The sequence below is a fragment of the Canis lupus genome, chromosome 12 (assembly GCF_011100685.1).
Source record: "Canis lupus familiaris isolate Mischka breed German Shepherd chromosome 12, alternate assembly UU_Cfam_GSD_1.0, whole genome shotgun sequence".
Classification (NCBI taxonomy): Eukaryota; Metazoa; Chordata; class Mammalia; order Carnivora; family Canidae; genus Canis; species Canis lupus.
This window is the reverse complement of record NC_049233.1, coordinates 1,216,729-1,242,975: the sequence shown is the minus strand read 5'-3', so window position 1 is coordinate 1,242,975 and position 26,247 is coordinate 1,216,729. Positions and strand designations below refer to the sequence as shown.

At 48.3% G+C, this 26,247-nt stretch overlaps 3 protein-coding genes and 1 long non-coding RNA gene across 13 annotated transcripts; 2 read left to right on the top strand and 2 right to left on the bottom strand.

Moving 5' to 3' along the window:
• Positions 1-17: 17 nt before the first annotated feature.
• NCR3 (natural cytotoxicity triggering receptor 3) lies at positions 18-17,387 on the top strand. 9 transcript variants are annotated; one of them, XM_038553488.1, is made up of 7 exons: positions 18-129; positions 1,188-1,224; positions 9,341-9,436; positions 14,855-14,928; positions 16,578-16,922; positions 17,059-17,166; positions 17,271-17,387. In XM_038553488.1, the coding sequence occupies exons 4-7, from the start codon at positions 14,886-14,888 to the stop codon at positions 17,315-17,317; spliced, it is 543 nt and encodes a 180-aa protein (XP_038409416.1). In that variant the 5' UTR covers positions 18-129; positions 1,188-1,224; positions 9,341-9,436; positions 14,855-14,885; the 3' UTR covers positions 17,318-17,387. The 9 variants fall into 9 exon arrangements, 6 of the variants coding, with proteins under 6 accessions (XP_038409416.1, XP_038409413.1, XP_038409412.1 ...); XM_038553485.1 differs by having other exon boundaries at positions 14,841-14,928; XM_038553484.1 differs by lacking the exon at positions 1,188-1,224 and having other exon boundaries at positions 44-129; positions 14,841-14,928.
• Positions 17,388-18,044: 657 nt separating this feature from the next.
• Positions 18,045-19,574, bottom strand: LST1 (leukocyte specific transcript 1). Of its 2 annotated transcripts, none has more exons than XM_038553490.1 (4): positions 19,418-19,574; positions 18,944-19,045; positions 18,758-18,780; positions 18,045-18,258 (listed from the first exon to the last, which is right to left on the bottom strand). In XM_038553490.1, exons 1-4 carry the CDS (start codon positions 19,443-19,445, stop codon positions 18,124-18,126), a joined length of 288 nt encoding a protein of 95 aa, XP_038409418.1. In that variant the 5' UTR covers positions 19,446-19,574; the 3' UTR covers positions 18,045-18,123. The 2 variants fall into 2 exon arrangements, with proteins under 2 accessions (XP_038409418.1, XP_038409419.1); XM_038553491.1 differs by having other exon boundaries at positions 19,436-19,518.
• Positions 19,575-21,311: 1,737 nt separating this feature from the next.
• LOC119874139 lies at positions 21,312-24,225 on the bottom strand. The gene is made up of 3 exons (XR_005367531.1): positions 24,136-24,225; positions 23,344-23,638; positions 21,312-21,744 (listed from the first exon to the last, which is right to left on the bottom strand). It is a non-coding gene; the product is annotated as an uncharacterized LOC119874139 (long non-coding RNA).
• LTB (lymphotoxin beta) lies at positions 23,128-24,923 on the top strand. Its single transcript, NM_001033510.1, is given in 4 exon segments — positions 23,128-23,292; positions 23,709-23,760; positions 23,940-24,011; positions 24,404-24,923. Coding segments are annotated over 4 exon segments (744 nt in total). The 3' UTR covers positions 24,859-24,923.
• The last annotated feature ends 1,324 nt before the right edge of the window (positions 24,924-26,247 follow it).

The window sequence follows — 26,247 nt, the reverse complement described above, 5'->3', positions numbered from 1 at the left end:
GCATTCTCCCTGGTTCCTCTTAAGGAGAGCCCAGTCTGTGCAGGGGAGGAAGAAGCCACTGGAGGTATGGGGGAGGGGTAGTTACTCTCAGGAACAAATAAATGATCTTTGAACAAGTCAGGAGGGCAGGTAAGTCTTAAGGCTTGCATTTTGTTGGATGTCATGAGTCTGGGCACACAGGTTTGGATACACAGCCTAGGAAGGACTGACTGGGATTTTTCTATGCCGTGAAATAGGAGAAAAATCTGAAGTCCACTGGCAGATCTAGGAGGATGGCAAGATGGTATAGGATCAGAAAGGGAGACAAGCTTCATTCCCAGTCTGGGAGCTCCCCAGAGGCACTCGGAAATATGGAAATGTCTAGCACATTAGTTGTATTTGTTTGCTTTAGAGAGTGCAATGTAATCCACTCATCATATATTCCTTGAAATATTTAGTGAAATCTACAGAGCTCAGGAATTAGAGAATTTAAGTAGATTCTTTGGAAGAAATGAAAGTGGTGCTGAGACAGGCAGCATTTGTGGACACAAAAGCGTGTGTGTGTGTGTGTGTGTGTGTGTGTGTGTGTGTGTATAAAGCCAGCCTTAGAGGAGGCAGTGTGTGTGTGTGTATGTGATTTGGTGCCAGTCACCCTGGGTTCAATAGAGTGGGTAAGTAGCCTCTAATAAATGTCTTCCCCACGCATATCATTTTTCCTTTTTTTGTTGCATGGGTAGTACTTCCAGGGGAGGTGAGGATAGCATGTTCCCCTCAAATGTTTGAGACATTTTTGTTCAAACTCCCCACCCAGGAATGCCTGGGTGACTCAGTTCAGTGACTGTCTGACACTTGGTTTCTCAGGCATGTGAGATCCAGTCCTGAGGGGGCTCCCTGCTCAGTGTGGAGTTGGCTTGAGAGTCTCTCTCTCCCTCTTCCTCTGCCCCTCCATTCTCACTCTCTCAAATAAATCATCTTTAAAAATAAAATAAAATAAAAACAAACTCCCCACCCAGAGCTCCACCTACCCTCCCCCAGCATAGATGGAAACACTTTTCCTTTCCCTCTCCCCCCCACCTTACTTCCCCTTCTGCAACTGGGAGTGTTCACTTCTCACTGCCCTCTCCCTGACCCATGCAGGTGGGGGAAGATGCTGGGGTAAACTCTGACTTCTGGACTTCTCTTTACTGTAACTGCTTTGTCCCTTTCAGAGAAAGCTGCAACCCTGCACTCAAGTCTCAATGCCTGGTGAGGAGAATTCATTTCCTTACTCATACATTCATTCATTCAACAAATATTTATCAGATGCGTACTATATGCCACCTCAGTGATCCAAACAAATGTCAATTCTCATCCTCATGGACAATCTAACTGCAGAAGACAGACTATAAACATAAACATATTTAGGCACCTGGCTGGCTCAGTCAGTGGAGCATGTGACTCTTGATCTCAAGGTTGTGAGTTCAAGCCCCAAGTTGGATGTAGAGATTACTTAAAAATGAAAAATTCTTAAAATAATAAACATATTAAAGGTGGCAGGTACCTATACAGAAAAACAAAGTAGGGAAGGGAGGATAGAACGTGCAGTGGTGGACTGCTGGTTTATTCTATTTTAATATTAATATTAATATTAATATTATTTTAAAGATTTATTCATGAGAGACACAGGGAGAGAGAGAGGCAGAGACACAGGCAGAGGGAGAAGCAGGCTCCATACAAGGAGCCCGACATGGGACTCGATCTCAGGTCTCCAGGATCAGGCCCTGGGCTAAAGGTGGTGCTAAACTGCTGAGCTACCCGAGCTGCCCTATTTTTATTATTTTAAAAAATATTTTATTTATTTGAGAAAGAGAGCGAGTGGGAGCATGAGCAGGGGACGGGGCAGAGGAAGAGGAAGAGGGACAAGCAAACTCCCTGCTGAGCAAGGAGCCTGAGATCATGACCTGAGCCGAAGTTGGATGCTTACCAGACTGAGCACCCAGGTGCCCTGGACTGCAGTTTTAAAGAGGGTGATCAGAGAGACTTCTCTAAGAAAATATTTGAGCAAAAATTTCAAGGAAGGGGTGTCTGGCTGGTTCAGTCAGTGTAGCACATGACTCTTGATCTCGGGGTTGTAAGTTTAAGCCCCATGTTGGGTGTAGAGATTACTTAAAATCTTAAAAAAAACTATTTCAGGGAAGTATGGAAATAAGCCATGTGGCTATATGAGAGAGGAGCATTTCAGGCAGTGGGCACAGCAAGTGCAAAGGTCCTGAGGTGAGAACATGTCTGGCTATCTGGAGTATTTGTAAAGTAGCAGGATGGCCCGTGTAGCTAGAGCCAGGTGTGTGAGGGGAAACAGGCAGGATATGAGGCCAGATTGTATAGGGCGTGATAGGCCTTTGGGAAGGCTCTGGCCTGTATTCGAGGTGAGACTGCCTCCCGGACTCTTCTTTCTATCAAGGATGGTTTGGCAGACTACCATAGTGGGATAGAGCTTAGAGGCTCAGAGAAACTTCCTGAGATAAAGCAATAGCTGCTCTCACACAGGGCAAACGTGAAAAGTAAGAGTATCTAGGAGGGCAAAAGGGTGGAGAACAAAACCCAGCATAAACACAAATGTGGAGAAAGCCTATGAAAAGTAACAGGCAAGACATGGCCCATCCAGACCCAGGGGCCCGCCCCCTGGGTCATAGACAAGGCGGCTCCTAATAGTAAGGGTGAAGGGGATGTAGGACTTCTAGGCCAGCAAATTGCTTCAGGGGTGCATTAGAGGGCAGCTGTGAGGAATCCACTGAGAACATGGAGATAAAAGAAATAGATGGTTTGCTGACAGGCTGCAAAATCTAGATCTGAGCACAGATATGTAGAAGCTCCTTAAAATAGCGGCTCTTGGGATCCCTGGGTGGTGCAGCGGTTTGGCGCCTGCCTTTGGCCCAGGGCGCGATCCTGGAGACCCGGGATCGAATCCCACATCAGGCTCCCAGTGCATGGAGCCTGCTTCTCCCTCTTCCTGTGTCTTTGTCTCTCTGTTTCTCATGAATAAATAAACAAAATCTTAAAAAAAAACATGGACATAAACAAACAAACAAAAAAAAGACTTCTGGTTGGCTCAGTTGGTAGAGGATGTAACTTGATCTCAGGGTCCTGAGTTTGAGCCCCACGTTGAACATAGAGTTTAAAAAAGAAAAAGAGCAGTTGTTGGGTGGCTTAGTTGGTTAGGCATGGGCCTTCAACTCGGGTCATGATCTCAGGGTCTTGGGATCAAGACCCACTTAGGGCTCTTTGCTCAGCAGGGACTCTGCTTCTCCCTCTCCTTTTGCCCACTTGCTCATGCTCTATCTCTCTCTCTTAAATAATTAAATAAAAATCTTTTTTAAAAAGGAAGAGAAAAAAGAAATGAACAACGATTCTGTTCTTTGAGAAAGAAGATAAAAAGAAGAAAGATATCTTCTATGAGAAAGAAGGTAAAAAAGAGCAACACAAAAATCTTGCCATTTGCAATGACGTGGATGGAATTAGAGGGTATTGTACTAAGAGAAATAAGTCAGAGAAAGATAAATATCATTATTTCACTCATACATAGCATTTAAGAAACAAAACAGATGAACATAAGGGAAGCAAAAGAAAAATAAAAAAGATAAAAACAGAGACTGAGGCAAACCATGAGAGACTCTTAACTGTAGGAAATGTTGGAGGGGAGGGGAGTGGGGGATGGGGTAATTGAGTGATGGGCATTGAGGAGGGAATGTGATGTAATGAATACTGGGTGTTATATGCACGTGATGAATCACTAAGTTCTACCCCTGACACTAATATTACACTATATGTTAACTAAATTGAATTTAAAATTAAAGAAAAAAAAAAAGAGTGGGGCACCTGGATGGTTCAGCCAGTTAAGTGTCTGGCTTAGGCTCATGGGTTCAGGTCATAATCTCAGGGTTTTGGGATTGAGCCCTGCATCTGGCTTCCTGCTCAGGCGGGAGCCTGCTTCTCCCTCTACCTCTGCCCACCCCCCTCTCTCACTCTTTGTCAAATAAATAAATAAAATAATAATAATAATAAAGGCAACACAATTTATTGACAGATGACAACTCACCAGAGATACATTGCCAAAAGCTGGTGAAAATTGCAGTCTAAAATTCCATCATAAATTGAAAAGCAACAAAATTTGGTGTAGCTTTTTAGCAGTGAAGGAAGGACACATATCAGAAATGCAAGTAATCAGGGACACCTGGGTGGCTCAGTGGTTGAGTGTCTGCCTTTGGCTCAGGGCGTGATCCTGGAGTCCTGGGATCGGGTCCCATGTCGGGCTCCCTGCATGGAGCCTGCTTCTTTCTCTGCCTGAGTCTCTGCCTCTGTCTGTCTGTCTGTCTGTCTTTCATAAATAAATAAAATCTTAAAAAAAAGAAATGCAAATAATCAGAAAACATGGTAGATAACAAGAATGGGAACAGGAAGAAACAAAAAAAATACAAAACTATTTCAAAAATGAACACTACATTTCATGGAAAAACATAGACATAATACATATTTGTAATTTTTATTTTTTTATTTCTTAAAGATTTTATTTATTTATGAGAGACACACAGAGACACAGGCAGAGGGAGAAGCAGGCTCCATGCAGGGAACCTGACTTGGGACTCGATCCCGTGTCTCCAGGATCACGCCCTGGGCTGAAGGCAGCGCTAAACCACTGAGCCACCCTGGCTGCCCTACGTTTGTAATTTTTAAAACAATGAATGACTTGTGAACTTTTCTTCCTATTTTTAAAATCTGAGTAGTTACTATCATGAACAAAAGCAACTAAATGCTTTTACTGTATTGATTGAGAGTCCCATGGATTTTTCTCCTAATCTCTTAATGCAATAAATTGTATGAACAGAATTAGGAATTGCATGAACAGTGAGTTACTTTCCTAGGATAAAGACTGCTGTTTGGGATGCCTGAGTGCCTCAGTGGTTTAGCGTCTGCCTTCTGCCCAGGGCCTGATCCTGGAGTCCCAGGAACCGAGCCCCACATCGCGCTCCCTGCATGGAGCCTGCTTCTCCCTTTGCCTGTGTCTCTGCCTCTGCTTGGTTAAGTTGTTTTATATTATTTATTCAATTCTGGTTTATGTTTGTTAATCTTTTTATTAAGTTCTTTTTTTGTCTTGCATCTAATTATAAGTGAAATTGTTTTATCATTTTACTTTATCAGATTGCTTTTGCCTGGCTTCCATTAATCTTATGAAATAAATTGAGAAACTTTTCCTGTTTCCTGATCATTAGAATCACTAGAACAATCTTTATATGATTGGAATGATCTGTTTTTCTTTTTATTTTTAAGATTTATTTATTTATTTTTTTTATGATAGACACAGAGAGAGAGGCAGAGACACAGGAGGAGGGAGAAGCAGGCTCCATGCCGGGAGCCCGACGTGGTACTCGATTCAGGGACTTCAGGATCACACCCTGGGCCAAAGGCAGGCGCAAAAACGGTTAGCCACCCACGGATCCGCCTGATCTGTTTTGTTTTGTTTTGTTTTTTTAAGATTTTATTTATTTATTCATGAGAGACACACAGAGAGAGAGGCAGAAACGCAGGCAGAGGGAGAATCAGGCTCTACTCAGGGAGCCCGATGTGGGACTGGGTCCTCGGACTCCAGGATCACGCCCTGAGCCAAAGGCAGGAGCTAAACAGCTGAGCCATTCAGGCATCCCTGGAATGATCTGTTTTGAAAATTTCATAACTATCTGGGCTTGGTGATTTTTTTTTAATGGCTTATTTTTTTTCTAAGTTTATTTATTTATTTATTTATTTATTTATTTATTTATTTATTTAACTAGTCTCTACATTCACTGTGGGGCTCAAACTCACAAGTCCTCCTCCCCTTCAGATCAAGAACACACACTCTTCTGACTTAGCTAGCCAGGCACTCCATTGATGATGGCTAAATTTTAAACAATTGATTCAATTTCTTTAATGGTTATAGGTATATCAGGCTTTTAATTTTTTTCTTAAGTCAGTTTGGTCATATGTTTTTCTAGAAAATTATTCATTTCTCAAAATTTACAATGTAAATATTTACTGTTTCTGACATTATATTCCCTTTAAATTATTTATTCGTGTGTGTGTGTGCCCTCTCTCCCTTTCTCCTTTTTTTGTGTAATCAATTTGGTCAGAGATTTTTTTTTTTATTTTTATTTATTTATGATAGTCACACACAGAGAGACAGAGAGGCAGAGACACAGGCAGAGGGAGAAGCAGGCTCCATGCACCGGGAGCCCAACGCGGGACTCGATCCTGGATCCCCAAGATCGCGCCCTGGGCCAAAGGCAGGCGCCAAACCACTGCGCCACCCAGGGATCCCAGAGATTTTTTTAATATTAGTAGTCTTTGTAAATATGTAGAATATTACATATTTTATATATATGTAAAAATGTTTTCTGCTCTATTGTATATTTTTTATGTCCCTAATTTCTAAAAGTATCTTTATTATTTTCTTCAATTTCTTAGGATTATTATGTGCTTTTTTTCTAATTTCTTGAATTATCTGTCCAACTCAAAGATTTTCAAACTGTCTTTTTTTTTTTTTAATGATTTATTTGCTTATTTGAGAGTAAGAGACAGGGCGTGTGCTAGAGCATATGTGCATGGGGAAGGGGCAGAGGAAAGGAGAGAGAATCTCAAGCAGTCTCCCTGCTGAGTGTGGAGCCAGACTTGGGTCTCCATCTCAAGATACCAAGAACATGACCTGAGCGGAAACCAAGACCAGACACCCAACAGACTGAGTCCTCCAGATGCCTCACAAACTTTCTTTCCTAATATACACCTTTATTTTCGTCCATGAGTTGTTGTAGCTCATTCCACAGCTTAGATAGGCAGTATTATCACTGTCTTTCAGTTCAAAATATTTTGAATTCTATTATAATATTTTCTTGAACATTTGAATTACTTAGGGTTTCTAAAGCTTAAAAATACATTAGAAAATACTTTTAAAAAAAGAAAATACTTTTAAAACTTTCTAGGCATGTAATAAATATTCTTTGTTATTGCTCTTAAATTGTTATGGCTTTTGGTCAGCAATTGTGTTCTATATGATTTTGATTCTTTTTCTAAATGTCTATGTTGTACCTGAAAAGTGCATATTTTCTAGTTTTTCTAGGATTCTATATATTTCCCTTAGATCAAGCTTGTTTACTATCTGGTTTCATTTTCTTTGTCTTTAGTAATTATTTACCTGTTTGATTTACCAGTTTCTGATGGATGTGAATTAAAGTTTTCCTTTAGGGGCACCTGGGTGGCTCAGCAGTTGAGCATCTGCCTTCAGATCAGGTCGTGATCCCGGGATCCTGGAATTGAGTTCTGCATCAGGACTCCCTGCAGAGAGCCTGTTTCTCCCTCTTCCTGTCCCTGCCTCTCTTTCTGTGTCTCTCATTAATGAATAAATAAAATATTTTAATAAAATAAAGTTTTCTTTTAATAGCGTAGGTTAATTTTCTTTTTTCTTTTCTTTTCTTTTTCTTTCTTTCTTGTTTTTTTTTTTTTTTTTTTTTTTTTTTTTTTTTTTTTTTTTGAGTAAAGAACCTGGCACAGAGAATCTGAGGGCATCTGGGAGTGGTCCCAGCCAGCCTGATAGAGTCTGGGAAGGCTTTCCTTGGCTCCCAGAGGAAAAATGCAAGTGCTTTGCCAGCCTTGACTCATTCTCCCACCCAGAAAGAAATGGGGGAGAAAGAGAAATGAGAGATGGGCTGAGGGAAAGAGAGGTGCTGGGAAAATGTAGGGAAAGATGGGGAGGTGGAAAAAGATGTAGAGAGAAATGAGGTAAGAGAGAGGGTTGGAGAGATAAGTGCCTCACAAATAGAAGGTGTTCACCAAATATTTGTTGAATGAAAGAATTAGTGAATAAGCAGATGTACCTGGGGGGACAGAGTAAAGATGTGGAGAGAGACGTGGGTTGTGGATAGAGACATAAGGAAAAAACAAGTGATATGAATAAAGATGTGAGAAGAGAGGCAGCTGGATGGCTCAGTCAGTTGCGTATCTGCCTTCAGCTTAGGTCATGATCCCATGATCCCGGGGTTCTGAGATCAAGTCCCCTATCCAGCTCTCTTCTCAGCAGGAAGGCTGCTTCTCCCTCTCCTCTGCTCACCCGCCCCTCGCTCCCATGCTTGCTCTCTCTTAAATAAATAGATAGATAGATAAATAAATAAATATCTTTTAAAATTTTTGGTGAGAAGAGTCATGTGCAGAGATGTGGGAGATAGGACCAAGAAGGGGAAAGGTGAAGAAAAACATAAAAGAAGAGGTAGATGGAAAGCCTAGCATGTGGAAAGAACTCAATAAAAGCATTGCTGAATAGATAGATGAGCCTCAACACTTGGAACAGAAGGTATGGAATGGATATTGAGAAGAAACCACACTATCCGTCAGAGAAGCAATTGTACTAATTTCATCCTGAGATGACAAGGGCCTTAACTAGCTATGAGAATTAAGAGGTGGGAAGATGCTTGAGATATTTCAGAGGCAGGGCAGCCCCGGTGGCGCAGCGGTTTAGCGCCGCCTGCAGCCCGGGGTTGATCCTGGAGATCCGGGATCGAGTCCCACGTCGGGCTTCCTACATGGAGCCTGTTTCTCCTTCTGCCTGTGTCTCTGCCTCTCTCTTGCTCTCTCTGAATAAATAAAACTTTTAAAAAGAGAGAGAGAGAGAGATTTCAGAGGCAGAATCGACAGGACTTGGAGACTATTTGGATGGGGCAATTGAGGGAGAAGGCAGAAAAATAGAAATCCCAGGTTTTTGCCTTAAGTGATTTAGATGGATTGTATTTCCATTCACTGAGATGAGGAATACCAGGAGGCTGACCCAGTTTGGGTGGACACTGATAATTTTGAAACACCTGTAGAACACTCTGGAGGAGATGTCTAGAGGACAGCTAGATATTCTGGACTTGGCTCAAGAAAGAGGCCTCAGGGGAAGGTATAGACTGTGATGGAGATATAGATTGGAGACTGGACAGAGAATAAGTGGTGGTTAAAACTGTCTATGACAGGATTGCCTAGGTAAGCCTGGTAGATGCTCAATATTTGTTGAATGAAAGTGGGAGAGAAAGAATACAAAAATCCATCAACAGGGATCCCTGGGTGGCGCAGCGGTTTGGCGCCTGCCTTTGGCCCAGGGCGTGATCCTGGAGACCCGGGATCGAATCCCACGTCGGGCTCCGGGTGCATGGAGCCTGCTTCTCCCTCTGCCTATGTCTCTGCCTCTCTCTCTCTGTGTGTGTGTGACTATCATAAATAAATAAAAATTAAAAAAAAATCCATCAACAGTGGAATTGTGTGAAAGCACATATACAGGGTATAGGAGTCTGGAGGGACTCAGACCTAATTGCTTTTATGTTCCTAGGAAAGAGAGGGAAGATTCCAAAGTGAAACAAATTCCATGGTCACATGATCTAAGGTGCAGGCATGTAGAATCAAGGTGATGGCTGGAGTAGACAAGGTAAGCAACTGGGACATTAGTATATTGAAAAATCATTTGTTGGAGTACCTGGGTGGCTCAGTCCATTGAGCATCTGACTCTTGATTTCGACTCAGGTCATGAGTCGTGGAATTGAGCCCCCACTTGGGCTCAACATGGAGTCTTAAGATTCTCTCCCTCTGCCCTTCCCCTCATCTTACACACACTCTCTCTCTAAAAAAAAAAGAAAAGAAAGGGCAGCCCTGGTGGCTCAGCAGTTTAGCACCTGCCTTCAGCCCAGGGTGTGGTCCTGGAGACCCCGGATCGAATCCCACATCGGGCTCCCTGCGTGGAGCCTGCTTCTCCCTCTGCCTCTCTCTCTGTGTCTCTCATGAATAAATAAATAAAATTTAAAAGAAAAGAAAAGAAAAATCATTTGCAAGACATGTACAAGAATGTTCATAGGTGCCTGGATGGCTCAGTCAGTTAAGCATCTGCCTTCAACTCAGGTCATGATCTCAGGGTCCTGGGATGGAGCCCTGCATGGGGCTCTCTGCTCAGCAGCAAGCCTGCTTCCCTCTCTGCCACTCCCCCTGCTTGTGCTCTCTCCTTCTCTCAAATAAATAAATAAAATCTTTAAAAAAAAAAAGGGAATGTTCATACCACCCATTTGTACATCATCAGGTGAGTGGATAAACTGTAGTACACCCATATTATAGAATACCACTCAGCAAAAAAAAAAAAAAAAAAAAAAAAAAAAAGAAAAGAAAAGAAAAGAAAAGACAAAAAAAAGAGCAAACTACTGATACATGCGAAATAGATGAATCTCACAGACATTATACAAAATGAAAGAAGTCAGATACAGGAGTATATACTATATGATTACACTTACATGAAGTTCAAGAATAGAGGTATAGAGGTATAATATAGGGGTATGAATCTATAGGGGTACAAATCAGTTATTGCTTCTGGGAGAAGAGAGGGATTGACCAAAAAAGAAGCATGGGAGAATTTTCTGGGGTGATGGAAGTGATCTGTTTCTCACTTGCAATGTTGTTTACAGGGGTGCATAGACATTGAACTAGACGCTTAAGGTCTGGGCGCTTAAATTTTTTTTTTAAAGATCTGTGAATTTTACTGCATATATTTATATCTCAGTGTTTAAAACATAATTTACATGGATATCGTCTCCCAGAAAGATGGCAGAGGTTGAAATAGATAGGAAGCTGGGAAGTTAGGTGCCTGCTCTTGATGAATGGGAAGGAGATTAGTCTGTGTCAGCAAGGAGACTGAAGGTGGTGAGGTCTGATGCAGGAGCCTCAGAGAAGCTGTGGTTAGAGGTTAAAAGTAGAACATGGGAGCTGCTAATTCTTTGAAAATGTTTATAAGGACTTGGCTAAAGGAGAAGGCACCCACATCTCAGCACTACTAACACAAGATCACTGTACTGGGATTCCAGAGTTCCTTCTGTGTCTTCATTTCTGTTCCTGCTCTGAACTCTGAGTTGTGTTTATTGGTCCTGACCACCCACAAGGCAGCTCATAGGGAGATGTTTAAAAAGTTAGACCAGATGGGCACCTGGCTGGATCAAAGAGCATGTGACTTGATCTTGGGGTTGTGAGTTCAAGCCCTGTGCTAGGTGTAAAGATTAATTAAAAATAAAATATTTTTTAAAGTAGGTTTAGAAAGAAAGGAGTTAAATTCAAGATGTGTGTGCATCCACTTCACAACTTTATTGGTTGCCTTTCTTCTTGAGTCCCCAGTAAAAGTTTCTTTGAAAAAAGTCCATCCTTGGGCTAATTAGTGCAACAGTTACCATCCTGCAGGTTAAAGTTCCCTAGAGATCTCAGAGCTATTGAAAAGGACCCCAGGGGCAGCCCAGGTGGCTCAGTGGTTTAGTGCCACCTTCAGCCCAGGACCTGATCCTGGGGCCCTGGGATCGAGTCCCACGTGGGGCACCCTACATGGAGTCTGCGTCTCTCTCTGTCTCTCTCTGTGTCTCTCATGAATAGATAAATAAAATCTTTAAAAAGAAAAGAAAAGAAAAGGGTCCCTGAATCTACACAGTATACTAGGATTTATTCTAGATGGACTTAAAAAAAATCCAAGTACAGGGTTCCTGGGTGGCTCAGTCAGTTATGTGACTGCCTTCAGCTCAGGTCATGATCCCAGGGTCTGGAGATCGAGCCTCATGTCAGGCTCCCTGCTCGGTGGGGAGTCTTTCTTTCTCTCCCCCTGATCTTTCATCCCACTCATGTGCTCTCTCTCAATTAAATAAAATCTTTTTAAAAAACCCAAGTACAATCTTTGGAATCCACATTTTTGGAAATTGGAAATCTTAGGTAGAGACAAGAGGTGGAGAGAGCAGGATACACTTGAGTTCAGACACAGCTGTAACAATGGTCATCCTAGCCCCAAACTGAGGAGGAACTGGGAGCTAACATACACAGAGCATCCCATACAGTGGAGTCTGGACATTGACAAGATATTACTCTCATCGCACAGGTGTGAGTAGTGCAACCAGGACTCCAACTTCGGCTGACTTTACTTCTAAGCCACATTGCCCTAGGACATGGAGCAGTGCCATGTGTGTGTACTGTGAGAGTATGGAAGTTATATCTTTAGGCCAGGTGCCCATCCCAGCCCCACACCCCCATTCTACTGGTGACGATCTCCACTCCCTCCTCAAACTGCAGGCTTCTCATACATAGGTGAGTAGAAGAGACAATGGCCTCTACATTGACTCTTTGGGGGTGGAGATGGGCTGTTGATAGGACGAGAGGGGGCAAGGCAAGGTAACGTACTGGGCGCAAGGAAGCTGGAGTTAAGATCCATCCGAGAAAAACCACCTTTCTGCATCTCAGAGTGAGAAAAACCACCTCCCCCTGCTCCATGACCACCAGGGGGCAGCCCTTGCCTGACCATGGCAGGTCCATTTCCCACCCTCGGGTTAGAGGCCCAGAAGAGGAATGGCTCTACTCTACAGATGGAGAATGGCTGAGACAGTCCTCCCCAGATGATGAGGCATGTGTGCTTGAGCAGGTGGTTTGGAGAGGTTAAATAATTTATTCAAGATCATATAGCTAGTTTGTAGAGAAGCTGGTATTTGAACCCAGGTTGATTCCAAGCTAGTATTTTTTTTTTTTTAAGATTTTATTTGAGACAGAAAGAGAGGGAGAGGAAGAGGGAGAAGCAGACTCCCTGTGGAGCAGAGAGCCCGAGACCAAGACCCTGAGATCATGACCCCAGCCAAAGACAGCCGCTCAACCAACTGAGCCACCAACTGAGCCACCTATGCATTCCCAAGCCAGCATTCTTAACCATGACACTGCTGCTTCTCCAAAAGAAAACTCCAATCACTACAGTGAAGAATAGGAATTGGAGTTTACCGATGTATTGTGAAACAGAGCTAGAAACAGGGACACAAATGATGATGTTTTGGAATATAGGTGAGGTCTGGAACTGATGACCAAGAAATAATTCTTGAGACACTTTTGGTGCAAAATGGTGTTTTTTTTTTATTTTTTTTATTTAAGATTTTATTTATTCATTCCTGAGAGACACACACAGAGAGAGGCACAGGCACAGGCAGAGGGAGGAGAAGCAGGCTCAAGACAGGGAGCCTGATGCGGCAATCAATCCTGGGACTCCAGGATCACGCCCTGGGCCAAAGGCAGGCGCTAAATGGCTAAGCCACCCAGGGATCCCAAAATGGTGGTTTTATTAAAGCAGGGGGACAGGACCCATGGGCAGGAAGGGCTGCTGCCCCGGCCCATGAGGGGTGGCTGATTATATACCTGGGAGTTGGGAGGGGTTTGAGGATAGCATACTCTCTAAGGAATTTGGAAGCAAGGTTTCCAGGACCTTGAGGGGACCAGCTATTGTTGGGAAAAGGTCACTTATTACCGTCTAATAAAACCTGAGTCATGAGACCCTTCAGATGTGTATGGGTGGGCTATGTGCTTGGGGGATGATTGCCAACATGTATCTTGGGGGATGGAGATAAAGGAACTTTCTAAAGGAATTTTTACCTGTTAAAGTAGACTTGTAGGATCCTGGGGGTCGAGCTAAGATTACCTTTTACCCTTAGCAAAGTATGACCATTGAGGCAGTTGAGTCCATAGAGGAAGGTCCCTCTGCCTGTTTTAAGGACTTGTCAATGTGCTGCCCTGGCCTTGTGCTTTGTCCTCAGCTAGTCCTCTGTTTCCCCATCACAAAGGGAAAAGATGCGTTAATATAAAAAGAGCCAAAGAGAATTGTATGGTAAAGGCTGGGCCCATACCTCATCTAGTATTGTGCATATAATCCTCCTCTTCTAGGTGCTGTGCTATCTCATATAGGTGTGTAATACATATACAACAATGTGTGGTGTATTCTTTTTTTAAAGATTTTATTTATTTATTCATGACACACACACACACACACACACACACACACACAGAGGCAGAGACACAGGCAGAGGGAGAAGCAGGCTTCCTGCAGGAAGCCCAACATGGGACTTGATCCCAGGACCCTGGGATCATGCCCTGGGCCAAAGGCAGATGCTTAACCAACTGAGCCACCCAGGGGCCCCTGAGGTATATCCTTGTACCAATCCTTGTATAACCTTGGAGTTACGAACTCAAAGGCTTTCCTTTGTGTCTGTAAGAATATTTTTCATGTAATGGGCACTTGGTAGTTTCTCAAGAAATGCTAGCTAAATAGTGAATAAAATAATAGAGTGGGTTTACCAGTGGGTGACAAGTGCTTGCAGAGCACCACAAGTAGAGTAGACCCCAGCAAGGGGTATATTCCTTTAATGGAGATCTGAATATGAATGAATCCAGACCTCTCCATCCTTCGCAATCACCCAGCCAAACCACTCAAGTCAACAGGATCTAAGTAAAACAGGTTGATTGCTATGCAAATGAAGCTTCCAAGCAAAGACCCTAGCAACCGCCTGCCACCATCACCAATCAGCTTGCTTCTCCTAATCCCCTCAATTATAGAATTTCTAGAGCAGCTCTGGGGACGGCCCAGCCTAAAGGGAAGGGAACAGATGGGGTGGCCTGGGCACCACTGAACTGAGGCGAGGTGGAAGTATGTTAGCTCTGAGCACAGGAGGGTTTCTGGAAGCTTATTATGGTCTTCTTGAACCTCAGGAGGTAGGGGAACCACATCCTGGTCTCACAGACCCACCCTACTGTGAACAGCGATCTAAGCCCCCCTTTCCCTCAAACACTTAGGCCACTTGACCATGTGTTACTTCCGCCTCTTAGTGACCCAGATACTGTCTTCAGCAGCATCCTCTCTCCTCAGTGAGGCATGCATTTGATGCCTGAGGTCCCAGGCAGTCGAAGTCCTTGATAAGAGATATGTGAGTCCTGTGTATCATAGGAAGCTCCTAACCTCCATCTGGTGACCAAAGGCTTGGCCACAAGCAGTAGGTTGCTCTTTCTCCACCCAGACCTTACTTCTCAGGTCCCCTTTGCCAATTGGAATACCCTCTGACATGACCTGGATGCTGTTGCTCATCTTCATTGTGGTCCATCCAGGTGAGAGAGCTTTCTTCCAGAACCCTGGGAGTGTGTGGGCCTGGGAAAAGGGAGGATGGAAGAGGCTGACATTGAGGCCTGAGGTGGGTGGCTGGGAAAGAATGGGAGCGGGTGGGGTCTTCTGGAAGTCGAAGCAGTGTGGACACCCCCAGTTCACAATTTCCTCCATTTCTCCATGTTGCTACTGGGAGAGTCACACCCCAGTTTCCATCCCAAACATCCTTTCTTCCCAGCCACCATCTTGGTAAGATGAAGTTGAATAACCAGTATAAAGGGCTGGAGGGGAGGAAGAGGTGAATTTTTTTTAAGGGGTCAATTTTAATTCGATGAGCTTAATAAGCCTATTAAGCAAGGCTTATTATCTAGAGTCTAGATGTAATTAGGAGTTTGGAAGACCTAATTAACTCTAAGGGAAGTTTTTTAGTGAAACTGATTTTAATTAACTGAGAGACATTAACTATCAGCCATATCCATGAACTTAGTGTGGACATCAGGCCCACAGCTTTATTATTATTATTATTTTTTAAGATTTTATTTATTTACCCATGAAAGACACACACAGAGAGAAAGGCAGAGACACAGGCAGAGGGAGAAGCAGGCTCCATGCAGGGAGCCTGACGCGGGACTTGATCCTGGGACCCCAGGACTACACCCTGGGCCAAAGACAGATGCTAAACCACTGAGCCACCCAGGGATCCCCACAGCTTTATTATTTTTAAAAGATTTTATGTATTTGAGGGAGAGCAAGCAAGTGGGCAAGCATGAGCAGGGGTAGGGGTAGGGACCGAGGGAGAAGCAGACTCTCTGCTGAGTAGGGACCCTGACACAGGGCTTCATCTCAATTGAGACCCTGGGATCTGACCTGGGCCAAAGGCAGACAGATGCTTAACGGACTGAGCCAACCAGGGGCCCCATCAGACCCATAGCTTTAGCATCAGCTGGGAACCTAGGGCAATTTCTCAGGCCCCCCACCCTAAATCTACTGAGTAAAAAACTCTGGGGGTAGGGCCCAGGAACCTGTGTTAACAGACCCTCCAGGTGATTCCAATAGGCCCTCAAGTTTAAGAACCTCTGAAACAGAAGAATGACAGGTAAAATTCATGAACTAGAGAATCTAATCGGAGATTTTACTAATTGCCTTAATTAATTTGGATGAGTTAAACAGGGATTTCAATCAATTATAGCTGTGTCTTCACCCGAAGACTTTATTAGTTTATGTTCTTTAACAAAAAAGCAAAGTAGCCAGGGTGGTGTACTTATAGAGTATGCCATTGGTATGAAAAGAATACCTGGAGTAATATAGTTAATTATTAGTTAACTAGACAGCCACATTCATTAATGAGCTCCAATTTCAATGTAACAGGTTGAGTTCCAGCAAGATACTACGAGTGAATGTAGTTGGAGAATGATGGGATGGGGTGAGGATGAGAGTTGGTATAGGAAAGGATTTGAGAAACTATTTAATAAGCAGTGTTAAGAAACTAGGCTGGTAGAGAGAAAAGGGTTTTATGAGGTACCAAAGTGCTTGTTCCTCTGGATACTCCGTGGGTGGGGACACAGTCGGGATGTTCTACTGCAAGCTCTATTGTCCTTTCCCACCCTATATTGTAACCGGGGAGGTTTCTCTGGGTCTTCTCTCTGCCTGCCAGGATCCCGTGCTCTCTGGGTGTTCCAGCCCCCTGAGATTCATACCCAGGAGGGCACTGCTGCCTTCTTGCCGTGTTCCTTCAATGCCAGCGAAAGGAAATTGGCCATTGGCTCTGTCACGTGGTACCGGGACAAGGTGGCCCCAGGGAAGGAAGTGAGGAATGGGACCCCCGAGTTCAGGGGCCGCCTGGCCCCTCTTCCCTCTTCCCGTTTCCTCTGTGACCATCAGGCTGAGCTACACATCTGGGACATCCAAGACTGTGATGCTGGAGTCTATGTGTGCAGAGTGGAGGTTCTGGGCCTAGGTGTTGGGACAGGGAATGGGACACTGCTGGTGGTAGAGAAAGGTGAGGTGGGAGGCCCCCCTCTTCCTGGAAGTTGGGAGTGTTTCCCTGAGGCCCTAGCTCTCTGTCCCTCCCTGGGCCTGTGCGTGCTTCTTCCTTAGGGCCCCCTCCTCCCCTTCCTTCTATGGTCCCCATGCAGGATCTCCTTGGCTAGGGGCCAGCACAGTCCTCTTCCTTCGGGCTGGATTCTATGCCTTCAGCTTTATCTGTGTGGCCATGGGCAGCACCATCTATTACCAAGGCAAATGTAAGGAATGGGGCCAGGGCAATGGTGGAAGAGAGCTGGGGGGTGGGGACGGAGACCAGCAAGAGGGCTGCGGTGCCCAGCAACTCCTGTCCTCTCTCCTGCAGGCCACGGTCACCTGGGAACACGCTGCCATTTCTTAGGTGGACTCTGATGAGTGATTCCAGACCCCAGACATCCAACCCTCTTCAAGAGACCCTAATAAATCCTCCTCTGCCCCACCACTAATGCCATCTTATGAGTCTCCTGTACTTCTTTTTCCATTCTTGATACCCAAATATGCTCCTCCCCGGGGTCCCCCCACTCTTTTTTTTTTTTCCCTAAGGTTTTATTTATTCATGATAGACAGAGAGAGAGAGAGGCAGAGACACAGGCAGAAGGAGAAGCAGGCTCCACGCATGGAGCCCAATGTGGGACTCTATCCTGGAACCCCAGGATCATGCCCTGGGCCAAAGGCAGACGCTCAATGGCTGAGCCACCCAGGCGTCCCAAGGGTCCCCCGACTCTTTACTCTCCCCTCACCAAGCCTGGCCTGGAAAGGTCCAAGGAGCAAGCTTCCCAGCAGCCATACCTGGAGCCCCTTCCCATCACCATCCCAGGGCTCAACACTTCTACCTCTTTGGGGCATGGAGACTGAGTCTCCTGAGGAATGGGGGCATCAGATCTGGTGAGCCCTATGTGTCAACCCCCACTCCATCCAGGCCCATATGTGTACTCTTTCTGGCCTCCAGGAGAGTTTGGGCCCCTCAACACCGTTCTTTGCCCGAGGAATCACTCCTGGACCACCGAATGGGTGGGGAGATAAGTTGCTTAGGTTTTGACGGTGGTGCTGTTTGGTGGGATGGAGTTGAATTGGACTGAGAAGACTGAGACACAGAAGGTGGCGAGATCATGGTGTTTACTGCATGGACCACAGGGTCCTCCTGGGTTCAGGGAGGCGGCTGGGGGAGCTCGGGGGGCTTAGTTTTTGGCGATGCAGGCATATTCAGTGCCGGGGTCCTCCTTGGAGCCTTCCCTGTGGCTGAGGTCGGGTCCCTCACGGCAGGGCACGGGCAGCAGAGATGCGTAGTGGAGCTCTTGCTCTGAGAGCTGGGCCTGGGGCCAGGGACAAGGTGCTGCTGGGAGGTGGTTGGAGGAGCCCCCTGGGCCGGCCCTCCCCGCCTCCCCGCAGGCTGCTGCCCAGCCCAGCGCGCCTCACGGCCCCCAGCGCCCCCTGCCCCGCCTCGGCCGCCTAAGGCCCCGCTCCCCCCCCCCCCCCCCCCCCCCCCCCCCCCCCCCCCCCCCCCCCCCCCCCCCCCCCGCCTCTTCTCCCCGCAGCTCCAGCTCCGTGGCCCTTACTCTCCCTCTCGTTCTCTAGCCCACTCTCTCTCTCTCTCTCTCTCTCTCTGGTTCTCTGTCTCTCTGACTCTGTCTCCTCTCTCTTGCCCCCTTTTCCTTTCCCTACACCAGTTCTCTCTTACGTCCCTCTGTCTGCCTCTTCCTCTCCCGCCTCCGCCTCCTTCATGCCCCTGCTTTCCCTCCCCTGTGTCGCCTCGCCTCGCCTCGCGGCCCTCGGCCCGTCCTGCCGCCGTCGCCGCCTCCGGTCCGGACTCACCCAGCTCCTCTCCAGCCTCCTCACTGGAAGAAAAGAAGAAGCTCAGCAGGCCGGCGCCCCCACTCCCGCCCCGGCCCAGAGGGTGTTTCCTCACTTGCACTCTCCGTCTCGGGGCGGGTGGGATGGGATGGGACAGGGACTTCTGTGAAAGGGGGGGGGGCGAATGAGGGTAAAGGTGGGGCTCACCTTTCCGATGAAGCCGACACAGACAGGCGGACAGAATGAGCACAGCCAGGAGCAGGAGCCCCCCCAGCCCCAAGCTCCCGCCATATAGGTAAGGGCATAAACCTGCAGGGAAGGGGAGACCCGTTTGTCCCTCTGGCTTCCCCCATCCTCCTGCTCATCCTCCTGCTCAGCCTTGGGTGTCTCTGCAACCCCCCCAACAGTTTAGAGGCAGAGAAACATGCTGGGATTCTTCAACCTGGATTGGGTTACCTCACCTCTACCAGAGGTGCCCATCTCTCATGGGTTACCTCAGGCCTACGACCTCAGGCCTACGCATGACGACCGCTCACCCCTCGAAGGCTTCCCACTGCCACCCCTGCTGTCCCTGGGTCTCCCCACAGAGGTCCCTTGCCCACCTACTATGTGTAAAAGTACACATACACTGCCTTTTATCCTCTCTCCCCACCACCCTCCCTGGGCAGAGGGTTTCCTTACCCTCTCTCCATTTCTCACAAACTGTCATTAGGTCCAGCACTGAAGACTGACCCGGAGGTCAGGAAATGTAGCCCTGCTCTGCTCAGCTAAGTGGCCTGGGCCACATCACGTGCCTCAAGTTCCTCATGTGTAAGACGTGGGGCCCTTCATTACAACTGTCCCAAGGCTGAGGAGCCCCACTAATGTGCCAACCCTGATCTGGGCACTTTCCATTTGTCACTGCTAATCCCCACAACATAGGTATCAAAAGGTGCCCCTTTTGCCTGATGAGGAACCCAAACTTGAGTCCAGACTCTTAGGAGCAGGTCCAGCCCAGAAATGGCACAAATGGCCTTGAACCCCAGAATCTAGAGCACACCCCCCTTCCTCTGCCCTAGACTGATGAGGTGGTTCCTAGGGGCCTCTCCAGCACTGGGTAGTTCTAGGTTCTGGTGAGGGGCTGATGGAAGAGGAGGAACAGGGTTTCCAGTATATGTGTGGACTAGTGAAAAGTGGGGAGGGTGGTATCCAGTGCTACCTGGCAGCTGGGGCCGCCCCTCAGCCAGAGCCACTGAGGAGAGCAGGGCCCCACTTGGCTGGTGTGGAGAGCCACTTCCCACGGGCAGACCCTGCAAGGGCTGAAGTGTGGCATGGAGGAGCGTGTGGGCCCCATAACTTCCCCTCAGGCACTTCCTGCCCTGCAACCACTGGTTCCTGTTTGAGGGCAAAGAGGGGATTGCTGACTTCATGCCACCAGAGCCAGCTGCACTGACCAGGGTCTGGCAACTAGGACCCTCCTAGGTTCAGGAGGAATTGTGGGGTGTGTGTGTGGACTGTGGAGCAGAAACACAGGTGGAGAGGAGGGCCTGAGATAGACATGAGAGGAAGTGGGAGCAGAAGTAGATTGTATTTAATTCTTTGGGGAGCAGAGACAGAGGCTGGACAGCAGGTGCCTCCAGGGCTCAGGGAACCTCAAAAGCCATACTCTCTTCCCTCATTTTAGCTTCACTGTGGGGTGTGGCTGCCCCCCCCCCCATTTTCCCTACCAGGGTGCCTACTCTCTCCCAGCTTATCCAAAGCTGTGGCCTGCGGGTAGAGACTCCAGACTGGCCAGAGCTGTCTGGGTGGAGAGGTGTTGCCACTTCAGACATTCTTGCCCCTCCTCTGGCTTTACCGTCTCCCCCAGTCTGGATACCTCCCTAGCTTTGTCAGGAGAGGAAATTTGGCTTTGAAGGTTGGGGTTATGACATCTTTCCTTTCAGACTCCTAGGACCATAACCAAGCCTATAATCCCCCTCAGCTCCAGCCAGCCTGCTGAGCCTGCTAGTAGTCCATGAGTGTATACCTTCTCTAGGTACCTTTCCTGATTAACTTTCCCTCAATTACTCCTCACACTGCATCCGCTGTGAGCTCATGATCCCAATGTATATGTGTAGACACACCTCCAGGCTCCCACACCAGAATGGGAGCACTGGTAGTTTGGGGGTAACTTGCCTGGTGTTCTGAGGCTGTATCTAGCAGGGCACTTGACTGACTGATTGATGGACAGAGTCAGAGGCAGCCAGACTAGATGCATAGGAGTACCTCAGTACTGCTGAGAGTCTAGGACAGAAAGCTGATGACAAGTTGGGGTTGGAAAAGAAGAGTAGGCAATCTAGGTGGATTTCCTGTAGGAGGCAGCATTCTGATGTTGAGCACAAAAATAAAAGCCGTGATCTGAGAACTTCTGGACAGTAACCTGGATGAAGGCCTGTTAGTGGCACTGAGATAGAGAAGGAGATGGGTGCTGGAGTCCTTAAGGAGGGTGGAGACTAAAAAATAAAATAAAATAAAATAAAATAAAATAAAATAAAATAAAATAAAATAAAATAAATTAAATTAAATTAAATTAAATTAAATTAAATTAAAAAAAAGGAGGGTGGAGACTGGAGAACTCATGTTGAGGGAGGAGGTAAGGTGCCATCCATGCCTGCGTTCATATGCATGTACATTTCCTCCTTCACATTCAGAAACTTTCTGGCATTTCTTCCCTCTCCCCCCATCCACAGTGTCCTCCGTGTTGGACAGCAGGATAAGATTCAGGGTTTTATTTCCCCACACATTTTATTATTAAGATGTTCAAACAGAACAAAATTGAAATAATTTTACAGTGAACATATCCCTACCACCTATATTCTAAAATTGACAGTTTTCTATATTTGCTTTATCACATACCTATCAATCTATCTCATTTTTATGGATACCTTTCAAAGTTGCAGACATCAGTACACATCTTACCTCTAAACCTTTTACCATGCTTATCAGTGATTCGAATCCAGCTTTTATTTCCTCATTTCTTTTTTGGGGTTCTGAGGAAGTTAAGATTTACATACATTAAAATGTAAAAACTCAGGGTGTGTGTGTGTGTGTGTGTGTGTGTGTTTAACTGTCTTGTGGTCAAATCTGTGGAGCCAGACTGCCTGGGTTCAAATCCTGACCCTGCCACTACAGCGTGGCTTTCTATAAGTTCCTTTACCTCTCTGTACCTCAGTTTCTTCGTAGAGTTTTTGTCAGGATTAAAAGAATTACTATATATAAAGTGCATGGATCGGTGGCAAGCACATGCTACGTGCTATTTGTATAACAGCTACATTATTATTACTATTACCTAATTGCAGAGATCTTATTTTTTTTTAATTTTTATTTATTTATGATAGTCACAGAGAGAGAGAGAGAGGCAGAGACACAGGCAGAGGGAGAAGCAGGCTCCATGCACCGGGAGCCCGATGTGGGATTCGATCCCGGGTCTCCAGGATCGCGCCCTGGGCCAAAGGCAGGCACCAAACCGCTGTGCCATCCGGGGATCCCCAGAGATGTTATTAAGAAGGGGACATGATCTGGGACCACCTCCAACTTCCTTGGACCTGGTCTTTCCTCCCTTCAACTCCCACTGCACTGTCTACCATACCATTCATTGCTGCTCTATTTTGCTTCCTCATTCATTCATTTGTCCTTCCTTCATTTATTCATAAACATGGATGGGGCCCACTTTAGACAGTGAAGCTCTTAGGAGTTGGGGCCATGCCCCCATCGCTCTCCTGTCTACACTCTGTGGAGCAAGGGAGGTAATACTCATTTCCATCACTCCTCAGTGAGTCAATAGTCAGTGGGGAGGCTGAGGCCCCTTTCACCTACTATTTCTGTGGATTGGCTTAACTCTGCTTCTCAGCAAGCTCTGGGCGTTAGGGGTAAGTGAGGGGATGGAAGGGGGCATCAATCCAGTGCGAGCATAAGTTCTTCTCAGGGACCCAGATATCCATCCCTCAAGACCTCAGTTTTTGTCCTCCTATTGCAGCGCTTGACCTCAAGGATGTGGATACAGCCCTCCCTCCAGCACCCATCACTGGGGTGTAGAAGAATGCAGACTGCCCTAGAAATGCAGTTGGGTGTTCTCCTCATGCAGCTTTCCTTCCTGCCTTTCTGTAAGCTATCATCTCTCCCCGCTGAGCCAGAAGATCTCTAAGGCCCCCTCCAGCTCTACCCTGCAGGCCTGTCTCTTCACCCCAACTCCTTCCCCAGTTCAGAGAACCTGACATCCAGCTGCCCCACCCCAGCTCTGGGTAAACAGGAAGCTGGGTGAGGGGAGCAGGGGTGTGGGGAAAGTCCCAGCCAGGTGTGTGGGTCTATGGGGAGGGGGTGGCCCCACCCCTTAGGTATGAAAGCCCCCCTGCCCTGGCCCTAGCTCAGTCTCAATGGGGGCACTGTGGCTAGAGGGCTGGGGTAGGAGGCCCCAGGGGAAGGGCTGCCTCCTGCTGGCTGTGGCAGGAGCCACTTCCCTGGTGACCCTGCTGCTGGCTGTGCCTATCACTGTCTTGGCTGTGAGGGCCTTGGTGCCCCAGGAGCCAGGAGGAGGACTGGTGAGTAGATGCAGCCAGCCTTAGAAGGGCTGTATGCTAATGCCCACTTACCTCTCTCGATGCCTGGGGGTCTCTTGTGTCATCCTGCTCAGTTGGCTTGGCTGTGCCTGGTGGGGATGCCTTGTCTGTCTCTTTGCTGGTCCTCCTTCCATGTTCTGTGACGCTATTGTGTCCTGCTAGCTCCAAGCTCCTTCCTGCTTGTGTGGCTATCTCCTCTCCTCTCCCCATCACATCCTCAGCCCTCCATCTCTGACCAAGTCCATATGCCTCACTTGCTGGCGCTCTCAGGGAGATGTGTGCTGGGGATAGGACTGGTGGGAATCCACCTCAGGCCTGGAGCTTGAGTCTGCGATGGGAGGGGTGGGGCTGGCGTCAGCTAAAACTGAACTTTGGGCACTGTGACCCCACCTGCTCAGGTAACCAGGACCGCTGACCCGGGGATGCAAGCCCAGGCCCAGCAGCGATTGGGTAAGAGCAGACCATCTTCCCCTCCCCTGCTCCAGCCTTTCAGGGATGCCCAGGTCCCATCTATCTGCACCCCGATGTACTCTTCCTCTGGAATCCCACCCGGACACCCTGTCCTCTCAGGGGCACCACGCATGGATGACCACCCTGGGCCCCAATAGTGGACTCTTCCCCTCTTCCAGGGTCACAGGAGCTGCCAGAGGAGGAAGCAGAAGCAGATTTCAGTTCCAGGCTCCCCGCCGCCCACCTCATAGGTAAGGACCTCATAGGTGGTCCCAGGGGGCCGGTTCTGCTCGTCACAGTTAGACTCCCTTTGCTCTGCTGTTGCGGGGCTCGGAGTGGGACCTGCATCACCCCCCTGGGCCCTACAGCGCCCACCTTCCTCTCCTCCCGCATCCCAGCCTCTCCCGTCCTGGAGCAGGCAAAACGCGGCTGGGTCTCCGCGCCCCGCCCGGCCCCGCCCCGCCCCCGGGGCCCCAGCCCCTGCCCGTCGTCGCCGCGGCGGGGGCGCCCACGCGCTCTCGGGCCGGCCGCTGCCTGCGGGGGCGTAAACGCCCGCGTGCTGTCCCGGGCGCACCCCGACGTCCCCGGCCCGGCCCGCTCCTCCAGGCCGGCCCCGGGCGCCGACAGGCCCGTCTCTCCGCAGGCGCCTGGACCAAGGGGCAGGGCCTCGGCTGGGAGGCGAAGAAAGAGGAGGCGTTTCTGAGGAGCGGGACGCTGTTCTCGGGCGCCGAGGGGCTGGCGCTCCCCCGGGACGGCCTCTACTACCTCTACTGTCACGTCGGCTACCGGGGCCGGGCGCCCCCTGCCGGCCGGGGCCCGCCCGAGCCCCCGGTGACGCTGCGCAGCCGCCTGTTCCGCGCGGGGGGCGCCTACGGGCCCGGGTCTCCCGAGCTGCTGCTGGAGGGCGCGGAGACCGTCACCCCGGCCCCCGGCCCGGCCCGGGCGCGCGAGTACGGGCCGCTCTGGTACACGAGCGTGGGCTTCGGCGGCCTGGTACAGCTCCGCAGGGGCGAGCGCGTGTACGTCAACATCAGTCACCCCGATATGGTGGACTACCGCCGGGGGAAGACCTTCTTCGGGGCGGTGATGGTGGGCTGAGGCCGGGGAAGTGTAGGGGCCCGTCTGGAATCTGCGGGCGAGCCCCAAGAGAATAAAGTCCGTAAAGCTCTAGTGCTGCCAAACACAGGTGCCGCGCTGCGCCCGGGTCTTGTCGGGGCGCTACACAGGTGTCCCCACAGGCTCTCTTTTTCTGGTTGCTTGAAACAATTCGTATCCCTTCCTCTGGCCTCTGCCCTCTGAGAAGCCCATCTGCTCGGTTCCCACCCACCTCCTGCCTCTGAATGAACTTGCCCCAGCATTATTAGCCCAGTGGGAAGGGGGAAGAAGGGCATCTCCTCAAACCCCGAAGCATCTCCAAGCACCTTCTTCTCAGAGCCACCTGGTCCTCCCCAGACTCCACAGGGCAGGCTTTTCTCTGGCGTCCCTCTCATCAGAGAGCAGGATGGTGACAGGGGAAGGTTAGCAGCTTCCCCAGAGCAACAGGGCTGGGGGAGAAGGAATGAAGCCCTGAGGGCCTAGCACTTCTTCCCTGCTGCCCAAAGGCCCCTTCAGCCACTACCCAGTCAACTGCCCTCCAAAGAAAAACTTAAGCTCATTGGGTGTGAGGGAGGAGGTGGAAAGATAGGGGCTGGGTAAGCCTGGAGAGGAAAGGGAGGAGGAAACTCTGGGACCACTGGCCCTGTCCAGGGTGAGATGGAAAGTCCTCACCCCTCGTTCACACTTCAGGTCTGCTTTCCATATATCATTGGCAAGTGTGGGGGCCCCAGGGCGAGTAACAGCAGTCCCCTCACCCCATGCACCCCATGACCGACTTTCAGCTCTCGGCTGGAGGAGGCCCTATCTAGGTCACTCCAGTGAGCCATCCCACCCCTGCGTCATACCACACAGTTTTCCCCTTCCTGCCAGAGCTGTCGGGCTTGAATCCAGTGGGGCTCCCACCCTCTGGATCTTCGACTGTCTCCAGAAGAACCAGGAATTCCTTTTTTTATTTTTTAAAGATTTTGTTCATTTATTCATGAGAGAGAGAGAGAGAGGCAGAGACACAGGTAGAGGGAGAAGCAGGCTCCAGACAGGGAGCCCAACATGGGTCTCGATCTCGAGTTCCGGGATCACGCCCTGGGCTGAAGGCGGCGCTAAACCGCTGAGCCACCTGGGCTGCCCAGGAACTAGGAATTCCTGAGGAGAGAGGGCCCTTTTCTCTTTCCAGCCCATCTACCTCATGACCCTCCCTCATATTCACCAAGAACATCTGTGAGAGCTGCTATGTGAGTCCTTCACCCGTATCCTATTCCTGTTTCTGAATTTTCTTTCGTCTCTTCAATTCCACTCACTGAGAGATGAAAGCAGATAGAAAGTCAGAATTCACTGAGTGGTTACTATGCCAAGTGCTATGCTACGTGCTCAGATGTAGCTTGGGCCTTCTCTTCT

Excerpts from the sequence above, each read along its gene's own strand:
- LST1 (XM_038553490.1), bottom strand. The coding sequence starts at position 19,445 with ATGACAGTTTGTGAGAAATGGAGAGAGG. Across the intron at positions 19,046-19,417 it reads TTGTGAGAAATGGAGAGAGG|GTTTATGCCCTTACCTATAT; the intron begins GTAAGGAAACCC and ends CCTTCCCTGCAG. Across the intron at positions 18,259-18,757 it reads GGAGGCTGGAGAGGAGCTGG|GCCCAGCTCTCAGAGCAAGA; the intron begins GTGAGTCCGGAC and ends CCCTGGCCCCAG.
- NCR3 (XM_038553485.1), top strand. Across the intron at positions 14,929-16,577 it reads CTTCATTGTGGTCCATCCAG|GATCCCGTGCTCTCTGGGTG; the intron begins GTGAGAGAGCTT and ends TCTGCCTGCCAG. Across the intron at positions 17,167-17,270 it reads CATCTATTACCAAGGCAAAT|GCCACGGTCACCTGGGAACA; the intron begins GTAAGGAATGGG and ends TCTCTCCTGCAG.